Source organism: Oncorhynchus tshawytscha, linkage group LG13 (genome assembly GCF_018296145.1).
Source record: "Oncorhynchus tshawytscha isolate Ot180627B linkage group LG13, Otsh_v2.0, whole genome shotgun sequence".
Lineage (NCBI taxonomy): Eukaryota > Metazoa > Chordata > Actinopteri > Salmoniformes > Salmonidae > Oncorhynchus > Oncorhynchus tshawytscha.
The window spans coordinates 85,446,003-85,465,260 of NC_056441.1; the positions used below are offsets into that span (position 1 = coordinate 85,446,003).

The 19,258-nt window shown below is 44.3% G+C and overlaps 1 protein-coding gene across 2 annotated transcripts in view; it reads left to right on the forward strand.

The window, feature by feature from the left end:
- dhx36 (DEAH (Asp-Glu-Ala-His) box polypeptide 36) overlaps positions 1-19,258 on the forward strand; it is a 62,923-nt gene that overhangs the window by 18,854 nt on the left and 24,811 nt on the right. For both annotated transcript variants that reach the window (XM_042296461.1, XM_042296462.1), the window contains exons 8-16: positions 3,435-3,509; positions 3,597-3,763; positions 3,899-3,980; positions 4,177-4,317; positions 5,809-5,914; positions 12,742-12,829; positions 13,525-13,580; positions 13,676-13,740; positions 18,375-18,518. In XM_042296461.1, the coding sequence (XP_042152395.1) occupies positions 3,435-3,509; positions 3,597-3,763; positions 3,899-3,980; positions 4,177-4,317; positions 5,809-5,914; positions 12,742-12,829; positions 13,525-13,580; positions 13,676-13,740; positions 18,375-18,518 (924 nt within the window). The remainder of the gene's footprint in view (positions 1-3,434; positions 3,510-3,596; positions 3,764-3,898; positions 3,981-4,176; positions 4,318-5,808; positions 5,915-12,741; positions 12,830-13,524; positions 13,581-13,675; positions 13,741-18,374; positions 18,519-19,258) is intronic.

Consider the following 19,258-nt stretch of genomic DNA (forward strand, 5'->3'; position numbering starts at 1 on the left):
GACAGAATAGATGGTCAGGGAAATGGGACAGAATAGATGGTCAGGGGAAATGGGACAGAATAGATGGTCAGGGGAAATGGGACAGAATAATGGTCAGGGGAAATAGGACAGAATAATGGTCAGGGGAAATGGGACAGAATAGATGGTCAGGGGAAATGGGACAGAATAGATGGTCAGGGGAAATAGGATAGAATAGATGGTCAGGGGAAATAGGACAGAATAATGGTCAGGGTGAATAGGACAGAATAGATGGTCAGGGTGAATGGGACAGAATAGATGGCCAGGGGAAATGGGACAGAATAGATGGCCAGGGGAAATGGGACAGAATAGATGGTCAGGGGAAATGGGACAGAATAATGGTCAGGGGAAATGGGACAGAATAGATGGTCAGGGGAAATGGGACAGAATAGATGGTCAGGGGAAATGGGACAGAATAGATGGCCAAATCAAACTGTATTTGTCACATGCACCGAAAACAACAGGTGTAGACTTTACGATGAAATGCTGACTGACCAGCCCTTAACCAACAGTGTAGTTCAAGAAGAATTAAGAAAATATTTACCAAATAAACTAAAGTAAAAATAGTAATAAAAAGTAACACAATAAGAATAACAATAACAAGGCTATATACAGGGGGTACCGGTACCGAGTCAGTGTGCCGGGTTACAAGTTAGTTGAGGTAATTTGTACATGTAGGTAGGGGTGAAGTGAGTATGCATAGATAATAAACAGCGAGTAGCAGCAGTGTACAAAAAGGGACGGGTCAATGTAAAATAGTCCGATGGTGATTTGATTAATTGTTACACAGTCTTATGGCTTGGGGGTAGAAGCTGTTGAGGAGCCTTTTGGTCCTAGACTTGGCGCTCTGGTACCGCTTGCCGTGCAGAGACAGGAATTGCTTGTAAACAGCAATTAGGAGGATAAAATTATGGCCAGATTTGCCAAATGAAGGGCGAGGGAGAGCTTTGTACGCATCTTTGTGTGTGGAGTAAAGGTGGCTTAGGATATTTTTTTCCTCTGGTTGCACATGGGACATGCTGGTTAAAATTTGGTGAACTGATTTCATTTTGTCTACATGATAATGCCTGGCCACTAGGAGCGCCACTTCTGGGTGAGCATTTTCTTCTTTGCTTATGGACTTAGAGTTTGTTGAGAGCGGTCTTAGTGCCAGCTTCGTTCTGTGGTGGTAAATAGACGGCTATGAATAATGTAGATGAGAACTCTAGATAGATAGTGTGGTCTACAGCTTATCATAAGGTACTCCACCTCAAGCGAGCAATACCTCGACACTTCTTTAATATTAGACATCGCGCACCAGCTGTTACTGACAAATAGACACACACCCCCACCCCTCATCTTAACAGACGTAGCTTCTCTGTTCTGCTGGTGCATGGAAAATCCCACCAGCTCTATATTATCCGTATCGTCGTTCAGCCACTTTTCGGTGAAACATAAGATATTACAGTTTTTAATGTCCCGTTGGTAGGATAATCTTAATCGTAGGTCATCAATTTTATTTTCCAATGATTGCACGTTAGCAAGAAGAATGGATGGCAGTGGGAGTTTACTCGCTTGCCTACGGATTCTCAGAAGGCAGACCGATCTGCGTTTCCTTTTCCTGCGTCTTTTCTTCAAGCAAATGATGGGAATCTGGGCCTGTTCCAGTGAAAGTAGTGTATCTTTCTCATCGGACTCGTTAAAGGAAAACGTTTCTTCCAGTTCGCGGTGAGTAATCGCTGTTCTGATGTCCAGAATTAGTTTTTGGTCATAAGAGACGGTAGCAGCAACATTATGTACAAAATAAGTTTAAAGAAATGAGTTACACAAAACGCAAAAAAACTAACAAAATAGCACAATTGGTTGGGAGAAGTAAAACGTCAGCCAGGTTCTTCATAGCCATCTTAATAGGACGCTACCCCTTTAAGCCAGAATAGATGGTCAGGTTGAAAATTAGGTTGCAATGAAGGGGAGATGACATGGAGGAGAGATGACCGACTGGGGAAATCATGTGTCCATGGGGCTCAGAGAGAGGTTAATGTGATCAAGGCTATATTCACACACGTCATACTGGGACGACACATCAGCCTTGGAAGAAGATAGTACTTCTGTCACGCTGTGTGTTATGATTTGTATTAAAGGGTCAGTACGTTCAAAAATGTGATTTCCTGTGTTTAAAAAATATATATATTTCCACACTGAGGTTTGAATGAAACTGTGAAATTTTGAAAAACATGATAATGCAATTTTAGTGTAAGAACTGTTTGAAAAGACCCCTTGAAATTACAGCTTTTTTCCTGGGTTGGGCTTTTGGTTAGTAGACCAATAACAGAGTTTGTGCTCCTATCAGCTAATTACAGCTACTTTTCAGGTTACACATCCCTTACATTAGGATCCTCCAATTAGGCCCCCTCACTCAGATCACTCCAACACAGAAATTCCATTTAGAAAATGGAAAATGCCTATGACATTTTGAGAATCTATATTTTTTTACATCTCAAAATAGGACGCTACCCCTTTAAGACATATATTCCAAAATGATACGGACCTGACTACATACAGCAGGCGAGCTAATACTAAGTCTAGGTGTGTTTGTGTAGCTATCTTTTTGCAGACTACTAACAGTAGCCAGCATATTGCTAGTATGTTCACTATTGAAGTTGTACTTTTGTAAATAACGATCCCTATAAGAAATAAGCTTTGAGAGTAAAGTGATGGGTGCTTCATTTTGCTCTGGACAGCTGGCGTGTGCGGTGTTAAGGCATCTAATCATGTACCACTCGAAGTTGTGACTTGCGGGAGCGTGGTGTGGTGCTTGAACGAACGACCAATCATCTGGCTTTAAATACAGCATGACTTTTCCGTTTGTTGTAGTCAGTGATGGACTGCGACATAGCAGTTAAATGTTGAACTGGAACGCAGAAATGCGCTGATAAGTTACTGGCCCGGTCAGAGAAGTCACTGACTAGATCCACTGGCCCAACACGTGTTTTTACTGACCCCGGGCCAGCTGGTCATCGTTAATGTCTGACCCTGCCTAGGGCTGTCGGATTTTTCTCCCACTATCCAACATACTCCCCCTCCTCCCTCTTTCTTTTTCTGGGCCCTGATTTAAATGGCCTACAGTATATTAGGGAAAGTAAGTATATACGCTGGAATAACCTGTATTAATATGTAAATAAACTGTAATAAGTATATAATCTGTAATAACCTGCATTAATAAGTATATAAACTGTATTAATATGTATATCAGATGTAATAACCTGTATTAATAATGTAATAAGTATATAATCTGTAATAATTATATAATCTGTAATAACCTGCATTAATAAATATATAAACTGTATTAATATGTATATCAGATGTAATAACCTGTATTAATAAGTGTTTGTATTCAATTGTGTATTCTTTTAAAAATATTTTTTTATTCATTTTAGTCGGTTACCACGGAAACAGGGCTCAGTGCTGTATTGTACAACGGGTATTATTCTACAGTGGCTTCGCTCTTCCCCGTGAGTGTTTTTCCTCTCCTTCCTCTTCATCATCCTCCTCTCCCATCATTCTCTTTTTCTAAATCTCTCTCTCTCTCTCCCTGTCAGTCTGTTGTCCACCATCAGCCACCTGGTTTTGGATGAAATTCATGAGAGGAACCTTCACTCTGATGTTCTACTCATCATTGTTAAAGACCTGCTCCGAGTCCGACAGGACCTCAAGGTCATCCTCATGAGTGCCACGCTCAACGCTGAGAAGTTCTCCAAATACTTTAGTACGCAATGACAAACAGTGGGGATTGAGTGTGTTTCTGTCGTAGCAGTGTGTACAATGGAGTTTGGAAATTGGGAATGACCATTGAATAGAGTCAGTAAATTCCTCCCTCTGCCCCCTCCCTGTCGCTCTCCAGATAACTGTCCTATGATCCACATCCCGGGGATGACCTTCCCAGTGCAAGAGTTCCTACTGGAGGATGTGTTGGAGATGATTAGGTGAGATCCTACTGGAGGATGTGTTGGAGATGATTAGGTGAGATCCTACTGGAGGATGTGTTGGAGATGATTAGGTGAGATCCTACTGGACACACTAGGATATATTCACTAGCCTAAAGGTATGAGGAAGATTAGCACCTTCTAATCCGGTAACTTTGACTTTGGTCTGAACTGTGTGTTTGTGTGTGTCTGCCAGGTACCGTCCCCAGAAGAAGGAGCAGAGGCCCAGGTGGAAGAGAGGTTTCATGCAGGGTCAGAACTCCAGACCAGAGAAGGACCAGAAAGAGGCAGAGTACAAGGAGAGCTGGCCCTGCTACGCCCGCACACTACGAGACAAGTGAGTTACTGAGAGTGAGGGGGAGCTGGCCTTGCTAAGCCCACACACTACGAGACAAGTGAGTTATTGAGAGTGAGGGGGAGCTGGCCTTGCTAAGCCCACACACTACGAGACAAGTGAGTTACTGAGAGTGAGGGGGAGCTGGCCTTGCTACGCCCACACACTACGAGACAAGTGAGTTACTGAGGGGGGCTGGCCTTGCTACGCCCACACACTACGAGACAAGTGAGTTACTGAGGGGGGCTGGCCTTGCTAAGCCCACACACTACGAGACAAGTGAGTTACTGAGAGTGAGGGGGAGCTGGCCTTGCTAAGCCCACACACTACGAGACAAGTGAGTTACTGAGAGTGAGGGGGAGCTGGCCTTGCTACGCCCACACACTACGAGACAAGTGAGTTACTGAGGGGGGCTGGCCTTGCTACGCCCACACACTACGAGACAAGTGAGTTACTGAGGGGGGGGCTGGCCTTGCTACGCCCACACACTACGAGACAAGTGAGTTACTGAGGGGGGGGCTGGCCTTGCTAAGCCCACACACTACGAGACAAGTGAGTTACTGAGAGTGAGGGGGAGCTGGCCTTGCTAAGCCCACACACTACGAGACAAGTGAGTTACTGAGGGGGGCTGGCCTTGCTACGCCCACACACTACGAGACAAGTGAGTTACTGAGGGGGAGCTGGCCTTGCTACGCCCACACACTACGAGACGAGTGAGTTACTGAGGGGGGGCTGGCCTTGCTACGCCCACACACTACGAGACAAGTGAGTTACTGAGGGGGGGAGCTGGCCTTGCTACGCCCACACACTACGAGACAAGTGAGTTACTGAGGGGGGAGCTGGCCTTGCTAAGCCCACACACTACGAGACAAGTGAGTTACTGAGGGGGGAGCTGGCCTTGCTAAGCCCACACACTACGAGACAAGTGAGTTACTGAGGGGGGAGCTGGCCTTGCTAAGCCCACACACTACGAGACAAGTGAGTTACTGAGGGGGGAGCTGGCCTTGCTACGCCCACACACTACGAGACAAGTGAGTTACTGAGAGTGAGGGGGAGCTGGCCTTGCTAAGCCCACACACTACGAGACAAGTGAGTTACTGAGGGGGGAGCTGGCCTTGCTACGCCCACACACTACGAGACAAGTGAGTTACTGAGGGGGGAGCTAGCCTTGCTAAGCCCACACACTACGAGACAAGTGAGTTACTGAGGGACAATGTCATAATGATTCTCCAGTTTAAATAAAGAGATTCGGTCTGACATGTCTAGCTGTCCTTTATATTACTCTGATTGAACAATGGTTGCTGAGAGGATTGTCAAAGCTGTCTAACAAATGAAAGAATCAATTTGATAAATTATTGTTATTTAGTGTTCTACGTCATTGCTGATAGCATTACTGTCTCAGTCTTTGATTGATTAGTCTGTATCTCTTCCTGTTTGTGTCTGTTCCTGTCTGTGATTGGGGACTCTGCGTGTCTGTCTCATTTTGATTGGCAGGTACTCTGACAGAACCATAGATGTGTTGGAGATGATGGACGATGATGATAAGATTGACCTTGAGCTCATCGTGCAGCTGATCAGACATATCGTGCTAAGCCAGGAAGTGAGTTTTAACTATCTTGGTGTGGTGTAGTCTAACCGCTATGGTTTTTTGGGGGGACAAAACTTACTGATATATCTGCTGATATTCTGTTTTACAGCGGGGAAATGGAAATTGTAATTTTTCCACACTGAATTCTCATATATATTGCCATCCAAAAGAGCAATTGTCCAATAACTGCTTCAAGTGTTGATTTAATACATACAGTAGTGACCATAATGACACATCATGAGAGTGGCAGCAAGTGTTCAGATCAGCATGAGATTCATTTTTATTTAATATTAGTTATCCGTGGAATTATCGTCCAATATAGTGTGAAAAGGGCTAATATTATTGGTGAAACGATATATATCGGTCGGGCTCTAGTGTGGAGTCCCACCAAACGGCTATTTTAGTGTTGATGGAGTGAAATACAACATAAATCAGTGTAAAGTTCAATCAATAATTAACTCATATCTTTGTCCCATTGTGAATTTCCCCCAAAATCTGCCGTTTTTCCCCATGTAGGACCATTATCCAGGAGCAGTGTTTGATACATGGAGAAAAAGGGCTGTGTAGTTGAAACATGGAGAGGAGAGTTTCTCTATACAGTAATGCCTAGAGGTTTGGGGTTAGAGGTCCATATTAAATTCAGCAACCCTATCTCTGTCAGCTACCGTGACTCAGAAGGGAGCCAGCCGGCTGATTGACTAACATTGTCAGAGAACTGAGAGGAAAGCAGTAGATTGGCCATGACAGTGTTCTTAGTTGATGCTAGGGGCTGGCTGTCAGGGTTCTGACTGTGGTGATTGGTTAATTAAATCATTTGCCTCTGTGATGGAGCATCATACTTTGACTAAAATGATGACTTATTGACTTACATCGTTGTGCAATATAAAGGGTAAACTCTGGCCATCGTCTTTCAGCTCGAAAAAGTGGATTTCTGCTGGTGTGGGAGTTTAAAGAAAACAACCCATTTACAATGACACCACATTCAGGAAGTGTTGATTTCTTTAGTGGGAAAACAATGGTGCAAAGCTAAATAAATATGAACACAAATTATCTATTTTTCCATGTTTCATTTTAGTCTATATGTCCCATTTATAAATGTTCACCCTGTTATGCAAAATTATAGAAAAAATTAACCAACTTTAAAAAAAAGAAACTCAGCAAAAAAAGAAACGCCCCTTTATCAGGACCCTGTCTTTCAAAGATCATTTGTTAAAATTAAAATAACTTCACAGATCTTCATTGTAAAGGGTTTAATTAACCTCTCTCCACTAGGTGGGACGCAAGCTAAGTAGAGGAGTCACGAAAGTCAGAAATAGCGATAAAATGAATCACCTACCTTTTGATGATCTTCATCTGGTTGCACTCACAAGTGTCCCTGTTACACAATAAATGTTTGTTTTGTTCGATAAAGTCCCTCTTTCTATCCAAAAAAAACTGTTTTGTTTGACGTGTTTTGTTTAGTAAGCCACTGGCTCAAAGGCAGCCACAACAGGCAGGCAAATACATCCTAATAGTAGCGGTAAAGTTTGTTGAAACATGTCAAACGATGTTTATAATTAATCCTCAGGTTGTCTATTGTCTAAATAGTTGATCATATTTCAACCGGACAATAGCATATTCAAGAGAAAGGAAAAATAACAAACCACACACAATCGGTCACGCGCGCAAACCAGCTCTGGTTCATTCTAGCCCACTGAGAAAATTAATTCTTCCTAATTTTTCAGGATACAAGCCTGAAACAATGTCTAAAGACTGTTGACATCTAGTGGAAGCAATAGGAACTGCAATCTGGGTCCTATCCCATTACATACTGTATAGGCAGGCATTTTTGAAAACTACACACATCAAAAATATCCCACTTCCTGGATGGATTTTCCTCAGGTTTTCGCCTGCCATATCAGTTATGTTATACTCACAGGCATTATTTTGACAGTTTTGGAAACTTTAGAGTGTTTTCTATCCAATACTAATTATATGCATATCCTAGCTTCTGGGCCTGAGAAACAGGCAGTTTACTTTGGGTACCTCATTCATCAAAACTTCCTGAGTTCTGCCCCCTAGAGCAATGAAGTTAAACACCGTTTCCCATGCTTGTTCAATAAACTATTAATGAACATGAACCTGTAGAACGGTCGTTAAGACACTAACAGCTTACAGACAGTAGGCAATTAAGGTCACAGTTATGAAAACTTAGGGCACTAAAGAGGCCTTTCTACTGACTCTGAAAAACACCCAAAGAAAGATGCCCAGGGTCCCTGCTCATCTGCGTGAACGTGCCTTAGGCATGCTGCAAGGAGGCATGAGGACCGCAGATGTGGCCAGGGCAATAAATTGCAAGTCCGTACTTTGAGACACCTAAGACAGCGCTACAGAGAGACAGGACGGACAGCTGATCGTCCTCGCAGTGGCAGACCACGTGTAACAACACCTGCACAGGATCAGTACATCCGAACATCACACCTGCGGGACAGGTACTGCCCGAGTTACACCAGGAACGCACAATCCCTCCATCAGTGCTCAGGCTGTCCGCAATAGGCTGAGAGATGCTGGATTGAAGGCTTGTAGACCTGTTGTAAGGCAGGTCCTCACCAGACATCACCGACAACAACGTCGCCTATGGGCACAAACCCACCGTCGCTGGACCAGACAGGACTGGCAAAAAGTGTCCTTCACTGACGAAATCGCGGTTTTGTCTCACCAGGGGTGATGGTCGGATTTGCCTGTACTCTGGAGTGGGATTGAGGTGGAGCGTCCGTCATGGTCTGGGACGGTGTGTCACAGCATAATCGGACTGAGCTTGTTGTCATTGCAGGCAATCTCAACGATGTGCATTACAGGGAAGCCATCCTCCTCCCTCATGTGGTACCCTTCCTGCAGGCTCATCCTGACATGACCCTCCAGCATGACAATGCCACCAGCCATACTGCTCATTCTGTGCGTGATTTCCTGCAAGACAGGAATGTCAGTTCTCTGTCATGGCCAGCGAAGAGCCCGGATCTCAATCCCATTGAGCACGTCTGGAACCTGTTGGATCAGAGGTTGAGGGCTAGGACCATTCCCCCCAGAAATGTCTGGGAACTTGCAGGTGCCTTGGTGGAAGAGTGGGGTAACATCTCACAGCGCGAACTGGCAAATCTGGTGCATTCCATGAGGAGGAGATGCACTGCAGTACTTAATGCAGCTGGTGGCCACACCAGATACTGACTGTCACTTTAGACTTTGACCCCCCCTTTGTTCAGAGACACATTATTCCATTTCTGTTAGTCACATGTCTGTGGAACTTGTTCAGTTTATGTCTCAGTTGTTGAATCTTGTTATGTTCATACAAATATTTACACACAAAATTAAAATAAACGCAGTTGACAGCGCGAGGACGTTTATTTTTTTGCTGAGTTTATATACACTACTGTGCAAAAGTTTGGGGTCACTTAGAAATGTCCTTGTTTTTCATGAAAACATACATGAAATGAATGAATAGGAAATATAGTCGTTGACAAGGTTGTAAATAACGACTTTTTAAAATTGAAATAATAATTTTGTCCTTTAAACTTTGCTTTCGTCAAAGAATCCTCCATTTGCAGCAATTACAGCCTTGCAGACCTTCTAGTCATCAATTTGTTGAGGCAATCTGAAGAGATTTCACCCCATGCTTCCTGAAGCACCTCCCACAAGTTGGATTGGCTTGATGGGCACTTCTTACGTACCATACGGTCAAGCTGCTCCCACAACAGCTCAATAGGGTTGAGATCCGGTGACTGTGCTGGCCACTCCATTATAGACAGAATACCAGCTGACTGCTTCTTCCCTAAATAGTTATTGTATAAATTGGAGCCGTGCTTTGGGTCATTGTCCTGTTGTAGGAGGAAATTGGCTCTAATTAAGCGCCGTCCACAGGGTATGGCATGGCTTTGCAAAATGGAGTGATATAGCCTTCCACTTCAAGATCCCTTTTACCCTGTACAAATCTCCCACTTCCCCACCACCAAAGCACCCCCAGACCATCTCCTTTTACCTTGTACAAATCTCCCACTGTACCACCACCATAGCACCAGCAGAAGATCACATTACATCCACCATGATTGACAGATGGCGTCAAGCACTCCTTCAGCATCTTTTCATTTTTTCTGTGTCTCACGAGTGTTCTTCTTTGTGATCTGAACACCTCAAACTTAGATTCATCTGTCAATAACACCTTTTTCCAATCTTCCTCTGTCCAGTGTCCGTGTTTTTTTGCCCATCTTAATCTTTTATTTTTAATTGGCTAGTCTGAAATATGGCTTTTTCTTTGCAACTCTGCCTAGAAGGCCAGCATCCCGGAGGCTCCTCTTCACTGACTTTGAGACTGGTGTCAGAGAAATTAGTAACTGAAGTCACTTGCATTATTTACCGTAAATGAATGTGAAAGTACCAAGTTTTGCCCACCGGATGTTGCTGTTCTTGATTTATTTTATAACTTTTTTCTGGTCTGTTGTGTTTTATTATATGGATCACATTTTCTTTGCAACTTTGGGTAGACAACTAATATCTTTTCCTCATTCAAATGTTGTGCTGGGATTGGCGTAGCGTCTCTGTGGGTAGCTTTTTACCATTGTTGGGAAGAATTATTATCCAAATCCAATGTTAGATACTATATTTATTAATGATTTATATGAATCTTGTAAATCAAATTAAATGTCATCTAATGAAATGTCAACAGAATGTTTCATGGAATTCTGATCTGGTTCTAACTATAGAAACGTATCAGAACAATCTAAGACGGTGGGTGTCATAGCAAATCAAATCAAATCAAATTTATTTATATAGCCCTTCGTACATCAGCTGATATCTCAAAGTGCTGTACAGAAACCCAGCCTAAAACCCCAAACAGCAAGCAATGCAGGTGTAGAAGCAAGGTGGCTAGGAAAAACTCCCTAGAAAGGCCAAAACCTAGGAAGAAACCTAGAGAGGAACCAGGCTATGTGGGGTGGCCAGTCCTCTTCTGGCTGTGCCGGGTGGAGATTATAACAGAACATGGCCAAGATGTTCAAATGTTCATAAATGACCAGCATGGTCGAATAATAATAAGGCAGAACAGTTGAAACTGGAGCAGCAGCATGGCCAGGTGGACTGGGGACAGCAAGGAGTCATCATGTCAGGTAGTCCTGGGGCATGGTCCTAGGGCTCAGGTCCTCCGAGAGAGAGAAAGAAAGAGAGAAGGAGAGAATTAGAGAACGCACACTTAGATTCACACAGGACACCGAATAGGACAGGAGAAGTACTCCAGATATAACAAACTGACCCCAGCCCCCCGACACATAAACTACTGCAGCATAAATACTGGAGGCTGAGACAGGAGGGGTCAGGAGACACTGTGGCCCCACCCGAGGACACCCCGGACAGGGCCAAACAGGAAGGATATAACCCCACCCACTTTGCCAAAGCACAGCCCCCACACCACTAGAGGGATATCTTCAACCACCAACTTACCATCCTGAGACAAGGCTGAGTATAGCCCACAAAGATCTCCGCCACGGCACAACCCAAGGGGGGCGCCAACCCAGACAGGATGACCACAACAGTGAATCAACCCACTCAGGTGACGCACCCCCTCCAGGGACGGCATGAGAGAGCCCCAGTAAGCCAGTGACTCAGCCCCTGTAATAGGGTTAGAGGCAGAGAATCCCAGTGGAAAGAGGGGAACCGGCCAGGCAGAGACAGCAAGGGCGGTTCGTTGCTCCAGAGCCTTTCCGTTCACCTTCCCAATCCTGGGCCAGACTACACTCAATCATATGACCCACTGAAGAGATGAGTCTTCAGTAAAGACTTAAAGGTTGAGACCGAGTTTGCGTCTCTGACATGGGTAGGCAGACCGTTCCATAAAAATGGAGCTCTATAGGAGAAAGCCCTGCCTCCAGCTGTTTGCTTAGAAATTCTAGGAGGCCTGCGTCTTGTGACCGTAGCGTACGTGTAGGTATGTACGGCAGGACCAAATCAGAGAGATAGGTAGGAGCAAGCCCATGTAATGCTTTGTAGGTTAGCAGTAAAACCTTGAAATCAGCCCTTGCTTTGACAGGAAGCCAGTGTAGAGAGGCTAGCACTGGAGTAATATGATCACATTTTTTGGTTCTAGTCAGGATTCATAGCTTGCTGAAATGACAAGGACTGACCCCTCAATCCTCTCCAGTCAGCTCAGCTATCAGATTCTGTTCATGAATGGCAAAAGTCCTCTTCGTAAATCATAATAATGGACTACTTTTCATGAATTCAACAGGATTGTAATGACATCGCCCCCAACCCTGATGCTAACACGACTACCCAAGATGAAAACCAACTAAGCTAACTACCTAAGTACGGTACACTTTTAGGCTGTGTTTACACAGGCAGTCCTATTCTGATTTTATGCCCAATTGTTGTCTGTTGGTCAAAAGACCAATTAGTGGAAAAATATCAGAATTGCACTGCCTGTGTAAACACAGGCTTAGACCACCATTGAAGCTAAACTAATGCTAACATGGCCACTATTCTCCTCTGAACCTCATTAAGCAGGTTAATGTGGATTGTGGTTAGCTCGGTTTTGTCTCTGGGTTTTTAGGTGTGACTTTCTCTTCCCTTTTGAGTAAATTAGGCTTTTATTTATTCATTCCAAATCCACAAAATAGGCCCTTATTTTGTGTAATGACTTAATTTGACTGTGGGCAGTGAGAGGCTGGCTTGGCTGAGATGGCAGAAAGTGGGAATGTTTATCAAAATTGTAGAATTCAGGTTCCTGTTTTGTTTATTCAGGTTCCTGTTTGTTTCTGCCTGTAATGGAAAAGCTTTGATGTGTGTGTTGCCTGAGTGTGTCCTGATGTGTGTTCCAGGAAGGAGCCATCTTGGTGTTCCTGCCAGGTTGGGACAACATCAGTGGCCTCAATGACCTCCTCATGGCTCAGCAGATGTTCAAATCAGGTATGTGTGTGTATACCTACCTACCTACCTTATCTACCTACCTTATCTACCAACCTACCTTATCTACCTACCTTATCTACCAACCTACCTTATCTACCTTACCTACCTTACCTATCTACCTACCTACCTACCTTATCTATCTACCTACCTTATCTACCTACCTACCTACCTTATCTATCTACCTACCTACCTTATCTAGCTACCTTATCTATCTACCTACCTATCTTATCTACCTACCTTATCTATCTATCTATCTACCTACCTATCTATCTACCTTACCTACCTACCTTATCCTACCTACCTACCTACCTACCTATCGTATCTACCTACCTTATGTACCTTATCTACCTACCTACCTTACCTACCTACTTTCCTTATCTACCTACCTACCATATCTACCTACCTACCTACCTACCTTATCTACCTACCTTCCTTATCTACCTACCTACCTTATCTACCTACCTTCCTTATCTACCTATCTACCCACCTTACCTACCTACCTTATCTACCTACCTACCTACCTTATCTACCTACCTTCCTTATCTACCTATCTACCCACCTTACCTACCTACCTTATCTACCTACCTACCTACCTTATCTACCTACCTACCTTATCTACCTACCTACCTACCTTATCTACGTAATCTATCTTCCTTCCTATATACACACACTCTGTGTCTGACCTTGTGTTTCAGATCGGTTTGTGATCATTCCTCTGCACTCCCTGATGCCTACTGTCACCCAGACCTCGGTGAGCATGGTGTCAGAAACTCTCCTTTCACCCAGAACAAAACATGAATAACTCAGGGAGTGATGCTGTCTGTTCTGACTGGTCTCCCTCTTCAGGTGTTCAAAAGGCCCCCTCCAGGAGTCAGGAAAATTGTCATTGCCACCAATATCGCTGAGACCAGGTAGGTTTATATTTGTGTATTTTTGTTAGTGTATCAGCCTTGTGTCTTTTCCCAACCCCATACAGTGTGTGTTTGTCTACACTTTTTTTGTTCAGAAACTTCCTACTATTATCACAGACACGGGTTGTTTTTATATATATATATATATGACGATCAAATCAAAATATATTTTATATTTGAGATTCTTCAAAGTAGCCACCCTTTTCCTTGATGACAGCTTTGCACACTCTTGGCATTCTCTCAACCAACTTCATGAGGTAGTCACCTGGAATACATCAAACCAGCTAAGCATCAGTATAGAGACAAAGTAGAGTCGCAATTCAACGGCTCAGACACGAGACGTATGTGGCAGGGTCTACAGTCAATCACGGATTACAAAAAGAAAACCAGGCCCGTCGCGGACACCGATGTCTTGCTCCCAGACCAACTAAATAACTTCTTTGCTCGCTTTGAGGACAATACAGTGCCACTCACGCGGCCCGCTACCAAAACCTGCGGGCTCTCCTTCACCGCAGCCAATGTGCATAAAACATTTAAACGTGTTAACCCTCGCAAGGCTGCTGGCCCAGATGGCATCCCTAGTCGTGTCCTCCATGCATGCGCAGACCAGCTGGCTGGTGTGTTTACGGACATATTCAATCAATCCCTATCTTAGTCTGCTGTTCCCACATGATTCTAGGGGGCCACAATTGTTCCTGTTCCCAAGAAAGCTAAGGTAACTGAGGTAAATGACTATCACCCCATAGCACTCACTTCCGTCATCATGAAGTGCTTTGAGAGACTAGTCAAGGATATATTTGAATATATATTTTATCAGCATATCGATTGCGCAACCAGGGGTGGAAAGACCTTGGATCATCGTTACTCTAACTTCCGCGACGCGTATAAGGCCCTGCCCCGCCCCCCTTTCGGAAAAGCTGACCACGACTCCATTTTGTTGATCCCTGCCTACAGACAGAAACTAAAACAAGAGGCTCCCACGCTGAGGTCTGTCCAACGCTGGTCTGACCAAGCTGACTCCACACTCCAAGACTGCTTCCATCACGTGGACTGGGAGATGTTTCGTATTGCGTCAGACAACAACATTGACGAATACGCTGATTCGGTGTGCGAGTTCATTAGAACGTGTGTTGAAGATGTCGTTCCCATAGCAACGATTAAAACATTCCCTAACCTAACCGGCCTGCAATGAAAACATGCGGTCTCTCCTTCACTGCAGCCGAGGTGAGTAAGACATTTAAACGTGTTAACCCTCGCAAGGCTGCAGGCCCAGACGGCATCCCCAGCCGCGCCCTCAGAGCATGCGCAGACCAGCTGGCCGGTGTGTTTACGGTCATATTCAATCAATCCCTATACCAGTCTGCTGTTCCCACATGCTTCAAGAGGGCCACCATTGTTCCTGTTCCCAAGAAAGCTAAGGTAACTGAGCTAAACGACTACCGCCCCGTAGCACTCACATCCGTCATCATGAAGTGCTTTGAGAGACTAGTCAAGGACCATATCACCTCCACCCTACCTGACACCCTAGACCCACTCCAATTTGCTTACCGCCCAAATAGGTCCACAGACGATGCAATCTCAACCACACTGCACACTGCCCTAACCCATCTGGACAAGAGGAATACCTATGTGAGAATGCTGTTCATCGACTACAGCTCGGCATTCAACACCATAGTACCCTCCAAGCTCGTCATCAAGCTCGAGACCCTGGGTCTCGACCCCGCCCTGTGCAACTGGGTACTGGACTTCCTGACGGGCCGCCCCCAGGTGGTGAGGGTAGGCAACAACATCTCCTCCCCGCTGATCCTCAACACTGGGGCCCCACAAGGGCGCGTTCTGAGCCCTCTCCTGTACTCCCTGTTCACCCACAACTGCGTGGCCACGCACGCTCCAACTCAATCATCAAGTTTGCAGACGACACAACAGTGGTAGGCTTGATCACCAACAACGACGAGACGGCCTACAGGGAGGAGGTGAGGGCCCTCGGAGTGTGGTGTCAGGAAAATAACCTCACACTCAACGTCAACAAAACTAAGGAGATGATTGTGGACTTCAGGAAACAGCAGAGGGAACACCCCCCTATCCACATCGATGGAACAGTAGTGGAGAAGGTGGAGAGTTTTAAAGTTCATTGGCGTACACATCACGGACAAACTGAAATGGTCCACCCACACAGACAGCGTGGTGAAGAAGGCGCAACATCGCCTCTCCAACCTCAGGAGGCTGAAGAAATTTGGCTTCTCACCAAAAACACTCACAAACAGATGCACAATTGAGAGCATCCTGTCGGGCTGTATGACCGCCTGGTACAGCAACTGCTCCGCCCACAACCGTAAGGTAGTGAGGTCTGCACAACACATCACTGGGGGCAAACTACCTGCCCTCCAGGACACCTACAGCACCCGATGTCACAGGAAGCCCAAAAAGATCATCAATGACAACAACCACCCGAGCCACTGCATGTTCACCCCGCTATCATCCAGAAGGCGAGGTCAGTACAGGTGCATCGAAGCTGGAACCGAGAGACTGAAAAACAGCTTCTATCTCAAGGCCATCAGACTGTTAAACAGACATCACTAACATTGAGTGGCTGCTGCCAACATACTGACTCAGCTCCAGCCACTTTAATAATTACAACTTGGATGTAATGTATCACTAGTCACTTTAAAAATGTCACTTTATATAATGTTTACATACCCTACATTACTCATCTCATATGTATATACTGTACTCTACACCATCTACTGCATCTTGCCTATGTAGTTCGGCCATCGCTCATCCATATATTTATATGTACATATTCTTATTCATTCCTTTACACTTGTGTGTATAAGTAGTTGTTGTGAAATTGTTAGATTACTTGTTAGATATTACTGCACGGTCGGAACTAGAAGCACAAGCATTTTACTACACTCGCATTAACATCTGCTAACCATGTGGATGTGACCAATAACATTTGATTTGAGTACAATTAACAGATGTGCCTCGTTAAAAGTTCATTTGTGGAATTTCTTTCCTTCTTAATGTGTTTGAGCCAATCAGTTGTGTTGTGACAAGGTAGGGTTGATATATAGAAGATAGACCTATTTGGTAAAAGACCAAGTCCATATTATGGCAAGAACAGCTCAAATAAGCAAAGAGAAATGACAGTCCATCATTACTTTAAGACATGAAGGTCAGTAAATGTTGTTTCCACGTCATTCCAATAAAATGAAGTTGAACCAATGTGGAATAGATGTTGAATTGACGTGCCCAGTGTAAAGTTGCCTTTAGGCCTACGGAATTGTATTGCCAAATGATGACAGTTTTCTCACACATTTTAAATGCGCTGGTTGACTCAAGTAGGGAAGTATATGTTCCAACAACAAGCTGCAGTTTTGGAACAATTGCATCCCGTCTATTTCACACATTGGCACTAGCAGTTCACAAAGTAGCCAATCGAGTTGTTTAGCCTTGGCTATAACCCCCTAAACATAGACCGGTTCCACAATGAAAATTTGCCAAAACATTAGTTTGATAAAATCAAAGAGCGTGTTTTCATCAGAACCATTGAACACAGACTTACTCACCAAACTGATGTTGTGGCTGGAATCCATGTTCAACATGTTAAACACATTTAGAATATTCCAAAGAACAAGCAGAAAAAAAGCTAATTATATATCGAAAAGAACACCGATATTGGTTTGTAAGCCAGATTTTAAAAAATGTATTTCAACTGTCCGAATTGAGACCGGTTTCAAATCATCTTTGTGAACAACTGTTTCAAGATGTGAAATGTGCATTTTTTAAAACTTTTATTTGGAAAAATATTCTGTTATATTACATCCTCTTTTTTTTACTATTAAAATAGCTGTCTTGACTGTGATAAGGGCTCGCAAAATAACAGTATTTTGTCCGCTAAATGAACACAACAAGGCTACACCATTACACAGCCATGGTCTTCTACAGGCACCACTGCTGAGGTTACTGCCCTGTTAGAAAGATTTGGTTTCACAATATAATATAACCAGTTGATGTAATGGTTTCAATAAATTCATCTTAAATGGTCCTTTTTTATATAGAATATACAGTATGATATATTTTTATGATTTGTTATCTGTAATGGTAATGATAAATTAGGCATTGTTGTGCACAGTTGGTGTATAGATAAATGCACTCATTTATTTCCAGTACGGGCCTTGTGTTCTAAATATATATATTTTCATTTTGAGTGCTTAAATGAGAACTCGGGAAAACAGTCAAAACATTTCAAATGCTCATCCCGAGCCAGGGCGACAGCCTGTTTGAATAAATTCACTTTGAATGAATTCAGGAACCGACTGAACAGGCGAGACAAACTTCACTGACCTCACTACTGCTGCTCTCTGAACAGTAGGATACAGTCAGACACCGTATTTATTTATACATGCGTTTCAAAGAGTTAGAGAGGCAGCAAATGAGTGTGTATGTGTGGAGTTTTGATTTTCTTTTCAAAGTGCAGACTCATCAGTGTCATCAGGCTGCCTTGGCTGTCTTAATAAAGTCTCTCTCTGTCTCTCTCTGTCTGTCTGTCTCTCTCTCTGTCTGTCTCTCTCTCTTCTCTCTCTCTCTCTCTGTCTCTCCTCTCTGTCTCTCTCCTCTCTCCTCTCTCTCAGTATTACCATAGATGATGTGGTGTTTGTGATAGATGGGGGAAAGATTAAGGAGACTCACTTTGACACTCAGAACAACATCAGCACTATGACTGCAGAGTGGGTCAGCCTGGCCAATGCCAAACAGAGAAGAGGACGCGCTGGCAGGTCAGTCTGGGTGTCTCGCTCCCTCTCTTCTTAGTCTCGCTCCCTCTCTTCTTAGTCTCGCTCCCTCTCTTCTTAGTCTCGCTCCCTCTCTTCTTAGTCTCTCTCCCTCTCTTCTTAGTCTCGCTCCCTCTCTTCTTAGTCTCGCTCCCTCTCTTCTTAGTCTCGCTCCCTCTCTTCTTAGTCTCGCTCCCTCTCTTCTTAGTCTCGCTCCCTCTCTTCTTAGTCTCGCTCCCTCTCTTCTTAGTCTCGCTCCCTCTCTTCTTAGTCTCGCTCCCTCTCTTCTTAGTCTCGCTCCCTCTCTTCTCTTATTCTCTCTCTCGCTCTTCTCTTAGTCTCTCTCCCTCTCTCACCCCTCTGCCTCTCCTACATTTCTCCCTAAATTTGCTGTCTACTCCGTACGGGCCCTATAAGGGCAATCCTAACCGTGTGTATTCAGAGTGAGCCAGGACACAGTTAGTGCTCCACTAGTCTGGTCTAGTTGTGGCAGCTACAGTGTGTATTCAGAGTGAGCCTGGACACAGTTAGTGCTCCACTAGTCTGGTCTAGTTGTGGCAGCTACAGTGTGTATTCAGAGTGAGCCTGGACACAGTTAGTGCTCCACTAGTCTGGTCTGGTCTACAGTTGTATTCAGGTGAGCCTACAGTCTGTATTCAGAGCTGAGCCTGGACACAGTTAGTGCTCCACTAGTCTGGTCTAGTTGTGGCAGCTACAGTGTGTATTCAGAGTGAGCCTGGACACAG